This window comes from Telopea speciosissima, chromosome 10 (genome assembly GCF_018873765.1).
Source record: "Telopea speciosissima isolate NSW1024214 ecotype Mountain lineage chromosome 10, Tspe_v1, whole genome shotgun sequence".
Classification (NCBI taxonomy): Eukaryota; Viridiplantae; Streptophyta; class Magnoliopsida; order Proteales; family Proteaceae; genus Telopea; species Telopea speciosissima.
The window spans coordinates 7,567,442-7,584,463 of NC_057925.1; the positions used below are offsets into that span (position 1 = coordinate 7,567,442).

General features: G+C 37.9%; 2 protein-coding genes across 2 annotated transcripts in view; both read left to right on the forward strand.

Annotated features, from left to right (window-relative positions):
- The window catches only part of LOC122642253 (phenylacetaldehyde reductase-like), a 41,399-nt gene that overhangs the window by 1,163 nt on the left and 23,214 nt on the right, over positions 1–17,022 (forward strand). Inside the window, exons 2-3 of the mRNA XM_043835697.1 lie at positions 8,970–8,973; positions 16,318–16,457. Of these exons, the coding sequence (XP_043691632.1) occupies positions 16,340–16,457 (118 nt within the window). The 5' untranslated portion in view covers positions 8,970–8,973; positions 16,318–16,339. The remainder of the gene's footprint in view (positions 1–8,969; positions 8,974–16,317; positions 16,458–17,022) is intronic.
- On the forward strand, positions 1,717–9,570 carry LOC122642244 (phenylacetaldehyde reductase-like). Its single transcript, XM_043835684.1, has 6 exons — positions 1,717–1,835; positions 2,722–2,891; positions 6,114–6,305; positions 6,746–6,908; positions 8,277–8,463; positions 9,403–9,570. Exons 1-6 carry the CDS (start codon positions 1,718–1,720, stop codon positions 9,545–9,547), a joined length of 975 nt encoding a protein of 324 aa, XP_043691619.1. The 5' UTR covers position 1,717; the 3' UTR covers positions 9,548–9,570.

Here is a 17,022-nt window from a genome sequence, read left to right on the forward strand (position 1 = left end):
ACAACCTAACCTTGATTTTGCACACATGGAGCCTTAGCATTGGTACATGTTGAGAATTTCATTGAAAATAAGCCAAATTCGAGATTTTTTTTTTCTTTGGTACTATTTCTTAAAGGAAAAAATATTTTAGTCTCACTAGGCAAAAATTGAACGACAATTGGATAGAAGATCTTTAAGAAAAGAAAGCTCCCACAAATGCTAGTAAGAGAAACTCAAAACCCATTTCGCAATACTATCGACATGTAAGGTGTAAGTTCTCTATTTTGCAAGTAGAAATCAAATTTATCGTGTAGGAGCATTGTATTCATATGAATGATCAAAATGTCTCACGGTTGAGTTTCCTCTAATTTTATAATGCTGGAAATTAAAAAAATAAAAAAATAAATAATGAAAAAAGATGGTTGCTTTGTAGTGTGGTTCAGGCGCCCAGACATTGGAACACGGGAATGTACAGAATTATTGAACAACCCTTCTTGAAATAAAAAATTCTATCAATGTTGATGTCTTTTACTGGGCCCGTGCTGGTGTAGGGACTACACGATCAAGTGGCGATCTCTTGTCCAACAAACAAATAAATAAATAAAGGAAAAGGAATGATAACCAATGTTGTGTGTGGGCGTGTATCTGCGCTCAAACACAATCCGGCATGAAAAGACCGCTACCACTGGAAAGGTGGAAAGGTGCATCAGTCTTTTCGTGTTGGGCTGTGTTTGGACGCATGCCCACACATAGCACTGGTTAGTGTTCTTTCTCCCAATAAATACATAAGTCTCATGAATATTGCAAACAGGAGGGAAAGAAAAATCCTTCATCCCTCTTTCAAAATCAATATGAAGCCTGATATTGAGTTGAATAATACGGAATGATATACCTAAATCTAGTGGCCTAATGGCGTCACACCACTTCATCAGGCAATAATTACTCATAACGACTAAATGCCTATCGGGTCGTACCCATACCCGCTCCAGTAAGGAGTTCAATTATAAAACGGCGCAATCCACCACGTGGGAATGGATCAGTTCAATCTATAATTGGCCGTCAATTCAAATGGCTCACGCATCGGGATCTTTATCCCCTCAATTTGTCTGCCCCTCAATTTCCTCAATTTCCCCAATTCCATCTAATAGGGGGACAGAAATGACCACCTTATCTCCTGCCCAAACACATTGCCCGAGATGGGGTCTACCTCCCTTTATTAGAGGGAGTTGAGGAAATTGACGGGCAGACAAATTGAGGTGATATTTTTCCCATCGCATCGTGCTGTTGACATGGAGGATGTGCAAACGCCGCCTACTAACGCCACAAAAAATTATCGCCCCTAATACTGGGAGTGATGCTGTGCGCATCATGCGGTACAGCACCGCCCATGTGTCCACAGTGGACCCCACCGTGCACACATGGATGGTGTTGCGCCACACGATGGGCACAGCACCCCCCGGCCCCCAGTACTGGGGGCGACAAGGATCCCTAACGCCACTACCTACTTTTTTGTTTCAATGTGAAAATAAAATATATTAAACGAACGCCACTACCTAATTTTTGTTTCGATGAGAAAATAAAATATATTAAACGACTAATTAGAAATCATGTACATGGATTTGGTTGAGTAAGCAGATTTAGCTAGATTGTTTTCTTCCTTCTGTCACCATTTCGTTTGTTCCAAATCAGCAACCAAATACAGCAATAAGACCACAAGGGAACCCAAGGAGTCAGAAACATGGCTGGTGCTGGGAAGACGGTATGCGTCACAGGTGCTTCTGGTTACATCGCCTCATGGCTGGTGAAGCTTTTGCTCGCCAAAGGATACACTGTTAAAGCTTCTGTTCGCAACCCAAGTCAGTATATCTATATCTTCTTGAATCACTCTATTCTTATTCAGTTACTAACCTTCATATTTACTGTCTCGTAGAGATGCTCTGTTGTCTCTACTCCTCCATTTTGAAATTCATTTCTGGGCTACTTGCTACATACTTCAATTAGTTCTATTTCGAGTCTATTTTGAATTATAGCCTCACCCATTTCAAGGTTTTGCCTCAAATGTCATCCATTACCAGAGTATGCTGGTTTACTCTTCCTCACTCAACTTTAATGTTGCAACTTCCAACTAGATAGTGTTGTTGATGAATGCGAAGCCCTTTATGTTCCCTCTTCTCGTGGGCTTTTATCTTTCTTCACTATGTTTTCAGTCTCTTTGCTCAGTCCTGAATCCAGGTAGTCTTATGGGACTCCTGTCCACAAATGATGTTTTGTCTACCATAATTTTGTTTTCATCACAAGGATTTCTAGTTATAGCACAGTTTCGATGTATATATATGTTGGAGATTGTTTCCCCTGTTTCTTTTTGTTTTGATGCACATAAAGCTTATTATTCTCATCTGAGTGCATTAAAGGCTTTATATTTCCTTCCATTTTTTTTTGGATGAATAATAACTATTTCCTCCCAAATCAGATTCAAGATGATAGTCAACTTCTTTGATTAATTTCCTATTCTTCATTAGGTGATAGAAAGTACAAGTAAAGTTCATACTTCCAGGTTATGTTTTAAGGATGCACCACAAATAAAATTTCACTCAGCCATCGTCTCGCTATTCCATCATAACTGTTTGGCATCACACTTGTGACACAATTAAACATTCGAATGTCTAACTTATCTTCGCAGGCCAAGGATGCCTGTGTTACTGTTGTTTTAATTCATTAAATTCAGTTCATTTGCCATCGCAGATGATCCAAAGAAGACTGAACATTTACTTGCTCTTGATGGGGCAAAGGAAAGACTTCATTTATTCAAAGCAAGCCTATTGGAGGAAGGATCGTTTGATTCTTTAGTGGATGGATGTGAAGGTGTTTTCCATACAGCATCTCCAGTTTATTTCATAGTCAAGAATCCACAGGTTCATTTCCATAACATCCTTGAGATAGTTCAACTGCTATTTAGCATATTATAATTTTTTAGCTATGAATTGTTACTGTCCATTTCTTTATTTTCTAATCGCCTGGATCCTATGGTACTGCGCTGGACTTCCTTCCCCACCCCTTCCTCTCTTGGCTTTGTTCTGCATGATTATAAGCTTTTTCTCTTTTTTAATGGTCTGGGGGTAAGGCTGCGTACATTATGACCCTCCCCAAACCCCGCAGTGGCGGGAGCCTCATGCGCTGGATACACCCATTTTTGTTCAATTGAAGGGAATGTTTATTGAATTTTAACACTTTGAAAGTTACTCTGCATGCAGTTTTGTTTCCTAGCTTGCACACACACACACACACACACACATATATATATATATATATTTGAAGTTGTTAAAGTTCCAAGCTGGCCTGACTCTACCTGATCTTGGGCATAACCTTATCTTTAGATTGATTTGGGAAGCACTTCTAGGCCACAGGTTTGCTTTTTCAAAAAATTTCCTTCAGACTTTGGGAACCAGAGCCTGACCATATGTGTTATGTATTATAATTGCCTCCTTTATCAACTAAATTAATTGGTTTAGGGACTAGTATGTTCTAGAGATTGATAAGATTTTAGTTCAAGCCTTTCCAAGCTCACATAATGTACTTTTAGCTTCTATGATATTGAAATTGCAATTGGAGTGGATATATATTCAGCCAACAACCTGATTTCTACGTGAGTTAAGGAATGAATACATTAGGTCTGGCTTGGGGTGGCTCACAACCCAACTTAACTGATCCAAGTTGCATCCTGACAAATTGGTGTTCAAGGCTCTGTTCATGTGTAACTGGACAAGCTAAGTTGGTGTATATACTCCTTTTGGTCTTCATATATCTGAGAATTAAGAATCTGGTAGTCAAGGCATTGCACTATAATTTGACCCAAGTAACATTGAGAAATAATTAAAAGCATGGGGCACATGGAATCATGTGTGAATAAGCAACTTCCATATTTTGCCAGAATCCTGAAAACACAAACTCTTGAAACTTTTTTTCTTCTTCTTTTAAGAAAAAAAAAATTTATAATTTAATTACTGAACCTAAGAAGAATGCAAATGTTATCAGGAATTCAATGCTTTTCCAAATTGGTCCTGTTAGTTTGAATGAGTCCTGTTGCACAGAGGGAGTATTCATTTTTGTTGTGTGAGTTTTACTGGAACTAATGAATGGGAGTACATTCAACTATTGTTCACCCACATGCAGTTTCCTTATCTAGATAAGCATGATGGCGAAAATTGTGCTTTCAATTATTGCTACTAATAGTCGCGCTTAAGCATTATCCTACATAGTGACACCTGAAAAAGTGATTGATTTTGCCATTTGGGTTAGAGATACAGGGCTGAAACCTGCCTCATGGAAAGAGATAACTTGAGAAATGTGGCGACAAATTTTGAGCCGCAAACTCAGATGCTACATGTCAGAGCTTGGGAAAAAAAAAACACTAGGGGTTACTGCTCTGAACTACTTCGGACATGTGGCAGCTGAATATTCAAGTTAGGGGCTTTTGAATTAATTGTTTTTTGTCTAAGAACTATCTAATGGGTTTCTACCAAGCATAGGTCCATTAATTGGTTCTCAGGTGTGTTGAAGAGTGAAAACAAAAGAGGAAAAAATACCGAGTTCTTTGTAGGATTTCAACCCAACAAGTGCCCATCCTTTTCACCAAGTTTTCCCCTTTCCATGTGGCAAGTTCCAGACACTGCATGCTGTGCTGAAGCGCAAAAACTGCAACCTTTTTAATCCTAAAATGTGTGTGCTTTTTATATGTTTGCACACATATGTAAATACATGATTAAATCCAAACATGCGAAAGCCCACAAAAGTCATGCTTATGTGTAGTTGTTAATGTATTGCATTAATATTTATGTAAAGTGGTGAACATGTGGATGGAATATATGCTTATCACTGTACTAAAATATGTGGGTCCTTTATCTCTCTCTCTTGGGGTGGGGGGGGGAAGGGGGCTGACCAAGCCAGACTCCTTGTGAAATTGGACTCTGATTCTTTTGTGAATGTCTTTGTTTTGAGACCATTCCCGTTTCCAAGTCCATGCAGCAACCAAAAAATGAGATTTTACCCCGACTTAAGTAGCAATTGTGCATATGTTCATTAATAGTAATCACATTAATGTCCAAAAACGATTTTTGGTTATAATAGATAAATGAGTGTTGACCTTATTGAGGTTTTTCTATTATTCCAATTTTTTAAATAGAAATAGGGTTAAATGATACCAAACAACTGCAAAAACGTTTTTTTTTTTTTGTCAGAAAAAAAAAAATGATACCAAAGAGAGCCTAACATAAGCATGGAATTTTAGGTTGTATGATGAGAATAGATCTCCTTTGCATTTTTCTGTGGGAACTATAGAAAACCAACAATGTAGAATGGAGGTGACAAATACTTTAATCAACTCAATCGTTAGTATAATGGGTGTGATTCTACTTGGGGTATCCTTATAACATCCTAGTTGCATTGGATTACCTAAAACATAGGATCAAAACTAGACTGGACTTCCTGAACTTCTACTCTGAAGTTCTATTGGCATTACCGCAGAAATAGTGATTAGCTGTGATTGTGTAAAAAACCTTCGATGTAAAAACTGCTTAATCATGACTGGCTTCAAAGGTGGAAATTTTATCAGAACTTGATTCAGTTTTGCAACTAAGGATACTAATCTGAGCTACAATATGTATCCATCAATTGGTTTAATTGACATTCATGTGCTGAGAAATAGGGCCACTTGAGTTCATTGATTGAATCGAAAAGTAGGCCAAAATTCCTAGCTAAACTTAAGAGCCCTAAACCCATATTGTGAGTTAAAAGAAGGGAAGAGCTGTTTGGATTGTCCATGAACTTTTTGCATGGACTATTTTTGCTTGATTAATGTTGTTTGGCATCTCTGTCTTCCTTGGCTCCATAATGGGTTGTTGCTTCTTTAAGAAATTTATGTTTGATTAGCATATCAATAACTATTCTGACTAGCTTCTCAGTAACCATTGGAATGATGAAAATGGACCTGATGTGGTCTCAGGATTTTCTTCATATCATTAAATCATTCCCTTAGGTATTTATTTTTTTAGTTCACAAGCATAAATGTTCTATATCCATATTAACCATTTGTGACTGTTCTGATACATGTTCATTCTCTGTTTCACTATGCATTTCAGGACGAATTAATTGATCCAGCATTAAAGGGGACACTTAATGTTCTTAGGTCCTGTGCAAAAGCTCCGTCTGTTAAAAGAGTGGTTGTAACATCCTCTGTAGCTGCAGTTACATGGAATAGAAAACCTCGAACTCCAGATGTGGTAGTTGATGAGACTTGGTTTTCAGATCGAGAGTTTTGCAAAGAGAATGAGGTGTGTGTGGTTGTGCAGTGTTGTTTAGCTCTTATTGTCTGGGCCCTTTAGGCCTTGGACTTGGTACTGTGAATGTCTTACTTTGACTCAAATTTCTATCCCACTTAAATTGTTTTGAAATTTCATTTTATGGATTTTTTTAGGGATAAATATATATTTTAATCTAACTGTCCATAATGAAAATAGGGAGAGGGTTCCCTACACTGCCTGAGTGCAGTTTTGGGCGAATAAGGGAACCCCTTTGGAATTTGACAAAAGGGCGAATAAGGGAACCCCCTTATGGCATATCACCCCCTCGCATGAACAGTGATATGTAGGGGGTGCAATTTCAATTTTGAGCTGGCGTTGTATGAAACCTTTTGCCATAAAAGTATTACTGTGTTCTGGATTTACTAGTTTACTGGTCCAGTATATCTAATGAGCTTCTTGTTCTTGTATAGATTTGGTATGAACTTTCGAAGACCTTGGCTGAGGAGGCTGCCTGGAAATTTGCAAAAGAAAAAGGGATGGACATGATTACAATAAATCCAAGCATGGTGATTGGTCCTCTTTTACAGCCAACACTAAATATAACTGCAGGATTAATTCTGAACTTAATAAATGGTATGCTTTCCTATCATTACAGTTTTTTTTTCTCTCTGGTCCCATGCCCCTTAACCCTTCTTTTCTCTCACACCATTTTCTCCCATCGTGGAGGTAAACGTTTTCTCCAATACATACTTATTTGCCTAAAATGCTTTCTATGAATGACTAGATTCTTTTCAGGTTGGTCAAAGCCTGCTACAGAATTTTAACATAGATAACACAATTGTCTTCCTTTTGGGGCTTGAGCCCTTTAATGATCCATGAGGTCTAACAAACTTAATTGAACAAATTATGGATCTATCTAAAATGAAATGTTACTGGATTGGTACCGGCATACCACTTCTATATGGAGGAATTGAAATTGAATACCAGAAGGTCTTAGGAAAATGGAGCAACTAGTGCCTTCAGAGATTCCTTGCTGTATGCTGTGTAAAAGAATTTTTCCTTAGAAGGGAAAAGCTAAACATTCTTACTATATGTTCTCACATGGTCGCGTCCCTGGCCCCATGGCAAACATGGAAGATAAGTAGGTCCATGTGATAGTGGAAAGAACAACCATTTAACTGATCAAACTTTAGTATGAAACAAGAAAAAAACAAATAAACTTAATGGTTCACAAAATTATAAGAATGCCATTTCATAATAATTCTAAGGCATTCTTGTAATTTGTCACATTTAAGAAACTTCCCCTAGTTTTTTGGGGCTGAAACATAACCATCAGGAAAGGTGTAGGGTCTTCTATCACATGGATCCACCAATCTTTTATCATGGCAAGTTGTGATGGACATCAATCATCATATTGTGATAATCCATATTCAGTAAACTGTTGTCACTATTATTTTTGGTTTTTGTGGTATATCTTTGTTGACACACATAGTTCCTAAGCAGGCAGCATGTCTGTTATTTGAACATAGGCCTCAAATTCGTAGAATGTTGTATAGAATCATGTTCATAGTTGTCATGGCACTAGGACAAGCCATGGCATTGGTCAGCTGGCTTGACAAGTAGTAAATGCCTTGGTGAGGTCAAGGCCTAAGGCGAGAATCATATAAAGGTCAACATATAGGACTTGTAGGGCATGTGATCTATAAACATACAAGGGTATAAATGGGAAAAGATTGAAATTCATAACAATGGACAGCAAGGTTGTCAGGTTTTAGTCTAGATCGCTTGGCATAAAGGGAACTGGTCACCTTGGACCTGAAGGGGGTACCTTGTTGTCTTCGCATCACCTTGACAACTATGATCAGATTTAATAGTTATTTAGGGGAATAGTTTTCCTATATGTTTTTAGAAAGAAAAAAGAAAGTCTATTTTTTGACCTTGTATTTTTTATTTTGTTATGTCACTCTTGTGATATAAGAGCCAATGTTTTAACTGCTGCAGGACCACAAACATTTCCTAATGAAATATATGGATGGGTTAATGTTAAAGATGTTGCAAATGCACATATTCAGGCTTTTGAGATTCCTTCAGCCAATGGAAGATATGTTTTAGCTGAGAGAGTTGCTCATTATTCAGAGATTGTGAAAAATTTGCATGAACTTTATCCAACTTTGCACCTTCCCGAAAAGTAAGTTTTGCTATCCAGATAAGTCAATTGTTGGAATATTAACAGAAATAAATAAGATGACACTAATTTATAGTTATTTCTGGTGATATATTGGATCCCTTTTTACTGACACCAATTTATCAAGTAAATTATGTTTTCTGTGTAATTTTACATTTTGAACTTTGATATATGAACTGAGATTTGATATTCAACTTCTTGTAGTCACAGACCATATCATATTTCAATATAATTTGTAGGACACATCTCCCTGTAGGTTTTTACATGCCCCTGCATGTAGTGTCAGAGACGTCTAGACACTGCTGGACACTCCTTTAGACCTCCTAAGGATTTCAACACTTGTGTAGTGTCTCCACACTGCAGTCTGGAGACTAGGGTTTAAAACCCTAATTGTAGGAGAAAAAAGAGCGAAATTTATAACTCAAAATTCTTTGGATCGATCCATTCTACTGCCCCTTAAGTTTCAATATATAGATGAGAGAACCTTAATCCTAAGTGCGGTTCATAAGCCAAGTGTGAGATCCTATTGGGTGATCCTACTAGGGTTTAATTCTTGTCTCCCTTTTATTTACCAAAAAATATTGCAATTTCAGTCCCTAGTTGCGATCAACTTAAAGGTCTAACCTTAGGGCATATACAAACACACAAAAATAACGAGAATTAATTCAATTTAAATATTCAAATTGATTTTAATTGATACATATCCAACAATTACCCTTAGTTTGCCTTGTTGACTTGCTTTTAACCTATATTACATGATATATCTAAGGTAAATAAGGAAGATTACCAATGTAAGACAAACAATCTCAACTCTTGTATTTCTTCCCCAATGAGCCCTTTGAATGATTTTTGTTGGTTAAGAAACCTATTTGGTGATTTAATGTATACTATTCTATTGTTCTCTCTATTGAGAAGATAAATGTTGATTTTCATTCTTGGCAGGTGTGCTGATGACAAACCTTATCTGCCAACCTTCCAATTTTCCCGGGAGAAAGCAGAAAGCTTGGGGATAAAATTCATCCCTTTGGAGGTGAGCCTGAAGGAAACCGTTGAAAGCTTGAAGGAGAAAGGCTTTTTTAGTTCTTAAAGCTTGTTCAATAGATGCCATGTTAATAAATAAGAAGACACAGTGCGGACTTGACAAAATTTGGTTGCTCTAAACTTCATCTTCTTAGTGTTCAATAGTGTTTATAGGATATGAGTTGCTATATCGTATGAAAAATTTTAATAAAAATGTTCAGAGAATATTCTTTGTTCAGTTCTGACAGATATTATGAAGTTTAAGAATGTGTGGATGCCATATAAATATTTGTGTCATAAGCTCTTTTTTTTTTTTTTTTTGGGGGGGGGGGGTGTGTGTGTGTTACATTAACAGACCTACATTGTCCAACTAAGTGCTATGTCTGGATTAGAATACTAGATTTGTGTATATAGATATATGGCCCGGAGGCTATACGCCTCTGTCCTGTGGTTGTTGTACGACGATTCTCGCATTGGGAGAGACAGGGATAAGGGTTCTTACTTTTGGGAGTAGCCAGCTAGATAAGAGTTTAGGACCCGTACATGTCTCCCCTTTTAGAAGAGAGAATTGAATCATGATGGATAAGACAGGGGTCTTCTCAGATCTTTAGATAGGTTTAAAGTCACGTGCTAGGAAGCTTTTACACACTTAGCATGCTCGGTCAGAGGCCGGTCTCTTTCTATTTGAATCATTTACATTTATACTATTAGGGAGAAGGAACACCACCCGATCATGCCAGACACACCACCTCTGCACCCTAACATAGGGCGCGCAAAATGACCACTGCATTTTTGGGATGCCAGGGGTGTGGCATTCATTTTGGGCGCCCCTATGTCAAGGTGCAAGGGCGGTGTGCATCACGCAACCGGGTGGCGTTCTCTTTCCCATACTATTATTACTAACTAGTCTGCATCATATTGCAGTAAATCTAGTCCTAATCTCGGTTTCTAGCTTGAGGATTATATATAGAAAAATGCAAAGGGTGGGGGTGGAGGGGGGGGAGGAAGAAAGGGGATGGAAGAACCGAACTTGCGCATATATTTATAGTTGTCCAGAGTCCAAATACTGTCACTATGGATCAAGTCAAATGTAGTTTAGGAGCATTTTGAAAAATAGTTAATTATTATATTATGCACAACATGGTATTGAAAGTACATAGCATAAACCTACATACCTCATTAGTAGTCCAAAAATGTAGAGAATGCCTTGATCATGTACCCGTAGCAAAAAATTCCTTTTTGGTCTTCCTTGTCGATAAAGTGAAGCATGTCGAAGATTGGGCATGATCTCGGACATATCAGGAGTTATCTCACTTAATTTGGTAATGAGGGGATCTTTTGATGATAACCATGTGTCGAACGGGGTTCCCTAGAAAGATTCATTTTGGAGCCAGAATTAGTGACTAGGGTCAACAATTTCATTTAGGCAGAGTATAATGGCATATGTAAGGCAGATATTTAAATATGAGAGAGAATTTTCTTTCTGAGAGCAATATCAACAGGGGTGGATTTTCTTTTTCATGGGGGCAGGGCAGTCATTTTGTGGGGGGACTAAGTCTGGGTGCAAGAGCTACAGTCCCACCCAGACTAAGTGCCAGACAAAGTCCTTTTTCCCTTTAAATATTTTGAAAATCATTTGGGCAGTCTTTCAGCATAAGAAGGTGTTTTACTATTTTGAAAACCCTAAATTAGCATTATAATGGCATAAATAGGGGACTTTAGAAATAGTCTTATTTATGACAATTCTAACACTATAACGGCATAGATAAGGTTATGGAAAAATACTGGAAATGAATAAATGATATCTATACTATGACATTAAAACAATCTAAGGGAAAAGAAACGCTAACCGGTGTGCAGCGCGGCATGTACTTGCACCCAGACACAGTTGCGTGCAAAATGATCGGTGCATCCCTGGTCCTTTCCGCCTGTCTAGGTGTTGGTACACACTGAGGCACAACACTGGTTAGCATTCTTTCTCCCATAATCTAATAGGTCCTGATAGAATGTTTCTTGTGGGAGATTTCTGCTCACACCTTTTCAGAACATTTCATGGAAATATTAAAAAATGATTGAAATGTTGAAAAGTGAAAAGTATCGGTCATTTCACAGAAATGTTACAAACCCCCCATGTTTAAAAGTCAAGATTAGTCGAAATTCAACAAAGGGGATTTCGATCAAAAGGTTTGGGAAGTCCCAAAATTCTACATTTTTGGTCAATTTGGGTCAATATTTTGCTAGATCAAGTTTTTGGTAAACTACTTTGGAGCATCTACCTTGACATTTTGTTGGATTTGAGTAAAATTTTGGACAAATTTTGAATTTGAAGGTGTTAGGTAATTGAGCGATACGCCAAAAGCTCCAAAACTAATGGCATGCATTAAATCAAGCCCTTTAACTTATCTCATACTAGGTTGGCCCAATCTAGTGCTAGTACACTAACGTGGGCCCCATTAGGCACATGACAAACCATCACGCTTCTGTAGCCGTCATCCTTGGCGGCCCTCACTCTGGCGGTAGGTAGCCCTTTCCAAGTTGCTCCACTTTGCTCTAGGGTTTTTGCCTGGAGGCAGGTAGCCTTTTCTTGACGGCTTTCACTCTACTCCAGGTAATCCTTTCTATGACTCGACCCTGTAACGTGGTGCCCGGCTATGATACCAAATGTTAGGTACTTGACCGATAAACCAAAAGTTTCAGAGCTGACGGAACGCATTAAATCAAGCCCTTTAACCTATCCCATACTACGTAGGCCCATTCTAGTGCTCATACACTAAAGTGAGCCCAATTAGGCACATAACAAAAGGTAAACCCTTTTTTCCCTTAAACTTAATTTTGTAAAAAAAAATTAAAACAGGATAAATATATATCGGTTGGTCTTCAGTCTTTAATATATTAGACACCTGAAGCCAATCGACAACTTCACCGTGTAGGATTTACTTTTTTGTTTTCAATTTTTTCAGGGAAGAAGAACTCGAAAAGGAAATGTGGCTTTTGCACCTAGACACACAGGGCTCGAAATGACTATTGTGCCCCCCATGAGAGGTGGAGATCTCACCCCTATTTATGCTTCCGTGCATGCTCCGCAGGGGCCACACTACCTTTCAGGGAACCCTCTCCCACTTTTTTATTTTTCTGTTTAAAATTTTTATTTTTTTGAAACTGATTTTTTTTTAAAATAAGATCAATATATATTGAGTGGGGCTTTGTTTATATATGTTATACAAACGTATAGAGACCTAAATTTCCATTAGATTCATTCCTAAGCTTGTTTTATTGCAACAATATGATCAGTCTGAGAGTGCTGGAGAGAAGAGAAAGCGGTAAAAACCTCTCTGATTCGGAAACATTGGCTAATTTATAGCTTCATAAAATCAATTTGATTTTTCTACCTAAAAAATTAATTTCTAATTTTCAGAATTTAAAAAAAGAAAAAGAAAAATATTCTGCTTTGATTTAAATAATCATGAAATTGGTTACCCACTCCAATGAGACAACTTAACGGTTTGAAGGGAATTTATAATGTTACTTCTGTAAACAAGAAATAGATTCCGACTGGCATCTCTTTTTATCTTGTGAGTTTATTAAAAAGAATTTGGGCTAGCCACATGGAGTAATCATGAGTCTAGTGTGAAGACAAGCGATCTACTAATGGTGAAGCCACAACCTCTAGTCTCGTACTTTGGGTATAGACATTTTTTTATTGGACACCAGCCATGCAGCAAGGCCGTGTGGCCTGCTTCCAATGGATAACCGGTAGCAACAGCAAGCCACGCGGCCCGCTACCCACGACCTCCTCTCTCTCCTCCCATCTCGGTTTGAAGAGAGAACTCACAGCCACCATGGCTGTGGGCTCCTCCTCCTCATATTCCTTTTAGATCAAAACTGCAGCCCTTAGAAGGGCTTGTCCGGACAAAAAATAGATAAATAAAGAGAAGAAGAAAAGGAGGAGATCAATTCTCTTTACCCCCAAACCAGATTTTTCATGGCGAACACATTATCAGAATCTTGTATTTATCGAAGAACTCCGCTTTGATACCACTTGAAGGTGCAGCGGAAGTGCTTCGATACAATATAGATCACAAAATTTTTACAGCCAATGATCTCGATGAACACATACATTAACGATAGAGATTCGTGGTTACCTATAACACATTGATGGCATGTTTCTCCAAAAGAATGAAGAAGAAGAAGATATTCTTGTTCATTCAAACACAATCTCCGTCAAATGCACCCTCTCCAATGATTGAATCCCAAGCTTGAAGAAGAAGAAGATTTTTTGGTTCTTTCTTCAACTCTTTTCTCTAATTATATGTGTTGTGCAATTAAAGTTTCAACCATAGCTTCTCTTTTAAAGATGAGCTAAGTATGGAGATTACACTTAACAGTTAAGATCATGTCAAATGGTGTGATCATAAAGGGTAGCTTTTAAATTATCTTTAATTGTACTAAAGGACAACATTATAAAAGGCATAACTTGAAAACCCCCAATGGTAGAAATTTTCATTACACTTTATCCCCCACACTACTCACATTCACAATGGCCCCTTGCAAGCATTGAAAAAAGTCACCACTATGTAACCTAATCCATTGTACATCAATAAAAGATTATCAAAATCAATGACTAGACCAAAAACATTTGAAACACTTTTAAAATAGTATTATGTAATATAATAATGAAATACATGGTGGGTGAGCCTTGGCGCAAACTGTTGGTTGTGGATTTAGAACTTGGAAATAGCCTCTCCTGCAAAGCAAGGGGTAAGGTTGATACTTTTGCAAACATTTTACAAAATAACTATCGGGCCTCGGATTTAGACCAGTCACAATCCGACAATTCTCTCACTTGGTTGTTCTCTCTAAACGGGCAATGAAAACCTTATTGAGTGTCAACTCTATTCACATTCATATCCTATATGCTGAGCGGTCTGTATGTAATCAGTCTTGTCAGTAGACATCAATCAATGGCACATCATAAACACTCAAAACATGAATACAACAGTAACTACTAGAAATTCCAGTTTGCCAAACACAACTAGTGGTGCACCATTTAAGAATTTCTATGGATCAGCAGTGTTCATGTGCTCGTATTTATATTTTCATACCAATTCTCATTTGGGAAAATATACAATACAACGATCCTAGTAGTGTCTAAGTCTGTCTATAGTTGAGAACAAATAACAGTAAAATTGGATAATTACACATAAAAGAATGATTACAATAAACACATAATAAAATTGTTGTGTTTGATAGACATACACTAAATGTCTAAATATCCTAACAATAACCTAACCTTGATTTTGCACACATGTATGCCCAAGCAGCCCCAACTCATTATCAAGTTTCAATGGAACCTTAGCATTGGTACATGTTGAGAATTTCATTGAAAATAAGCCAAATTCGAGATTTTTTTCTTCTTTGGTGCTAATCCTTAAAGGGAAATTTTTTTTAGTCTTACTAGGCAAAAATTGAATGACAATTGAATAGAAGATCTTTAAGAAAAGAGAGCTCCCACAAACGCTAGTAAGGGAAACTCAAAACTCATTTCGCAATACTGTGGACATGTAAGTTCTCTATTTTGCAAGCAAAATAGAAAGAGTAGAAATCAAAACTATCCTGTAGGAGCTTTGTATTCATAAGAATGATCAAAATGTCTCGCGGTTGAGTTTCCTCTAATTCTATAATGCTGAAAATAAAAAAATAAATAAATAAGAGAAAAAGAAGGTTGTTTGGTAGTGTGGTTCTGGCGCCCAGACACATGAACACGGGAATGTACAGAATTATTGCACAGCCCAGCCTGAAATAAAAAAATTCTATCAATGTTGATGTCATTTACAAGGCCTGTGCTGGTGTAGGGGCTACACGACCAAGTAGCGATCTCTTGCCCAATAAGCAAATAAATAAATAAGGGACAAGGAACGCTAACCAATGGTGTGTGTGGGCGTGTGCCTGCACTCAAACACAATCCGGCATGAAAAGACCGCCACCCCCTAGAAAGGTGGAAAGGTCTAGGGGTGCGATGGTCTTTTTGTGGTAGACTGTGTTTGGGTGCACGCCCACACAGAGCACCGGTTAGCGTTCTTTCTCCCAATAAATAAATAAACCTCATGAATATTGCAAAATGAAAGGAAAGAAAAATCCTTCATCCCTCCTTCAAAATCAAGATGAAGCTTAATATTGAGTTTTTTTTTTTTATGGAAAAACCTAATATTGAGTTGAATAATAGGGAATGATATACCTAAATCTAGTCGCCCAATGGCATCACACCATGTCATCAGGCAATAATTTACTTATAACGACTAAAGGCCCATCGGGCCGTACCCATACCCGCTTCGGCAAGGAGTTCAATTATAAAACAACGCAATCCACCACCACGTGGGAACGGATCAGTTCAATTTATAATTGGAAGTGATCCACTCCCACCAGGAAACTACAAGAGTAGCGAGGTTCCTGTCAATGAGGGTTCACTCTCCTAAAAGGACTTCACGATGAATACAAAACAGATTTGGATTCTCCACCACCGTCTGTAGGTGACTTTTTGACGCAACAGGGATTATCCTATCGATCAATTCTTGACTGCAATATAAGGAAATGTACGCAGAAGAGGGTGAGCCCCGGAAACTACAATCTGTGAGAGGGAATGTTTATCTATTCTTTTATCTTCCAACGAAGAAAGGGTCATGAGTCAATTCAGACGGGTCACGCATCCTGCGGTTGATATGGAGGATGCGCAAACGCTGCCTACTAACGCCGCTGCCTACTTAAACCATTCATTTCTTCCTTCTGTCACCATTTCGTTTGTTCCAAATCGGCAACCAAATACAGCAATAAGACCACAAGGGAACCCAAGGAATCAGAAACAATGGCTGGTGCTGGGAAGACGGTATGCGTCACAGGTGCTTCTGGTTACATCGCCTCATGGCTGGTGAAGCTTTTGCTCGCCAAAGGATACACTGTTAAAGCTTCTGTTCGCGACCCAAGTTAGTATATATCTTCTTGAATCTCTATATTCTTATTTCAGTTACTAAGCTTCATATTAACTGTTTCGTAGAGATGCTCTGTTGTCTCTACTCCTCCATTTCGAGATTCAATTTTGGGCTACTTTCTAAATACTTCCAATTAGTTCTATTTTGAGTCTGTTTTGAATTATAGCATCACCTATTTCAATGTTTTGCCTCAAATGTCATCCATTACTAGAGTATGCTGGTTTTTACTCTTCCTCACTGACATTTAACGTTGCAACTTCTAACTTGATAGTTTTGTTGATGAATGCGAAGCCCTTTATATCTTCTTGAATCTCTGTTTTCAGTCTCCCTCAGTCCTGAATCCAGGTAGTCTTATGGAGTCCTGCCCACAAATGATGTTTGGTCTACCATAATTTTGTTTTCATCACTTGGATTTCTAGTAATAGCACAGTTTCCAGTTTTGTAACCCCAGCAATTTCGATATATATATATATCTTGGAGATTGTTTCCCCTGTTTCTTTTTGTTTTGATGCACATAAAGCATATTATTCTCATCTGAGTGCATTAAAGACTTTATATT

Coding starts and splice junctions, on each gene's coding strand:
- LOC122642244 (XM_043835684.1), top strand. CDS start 1,718: ATGGCTGGTGCTGGGAAGACGGTATGCGTCACAGGTGCTTCTGGTTAC. Junction 1,836..2,721: donor AGCTTCTGTTCGCAACCCAA/GTCAGTATATCT, acceptor TTGCCATCGCAG/ATGATCCAAAGAAGACTGAA. Junction 2,892..6,113: donor TCATAGTCAAGAATCCACAG/GTTCATTTCCAT, acceptor TATGCATTTCAG/GACGAATTAATTGATCCAGC.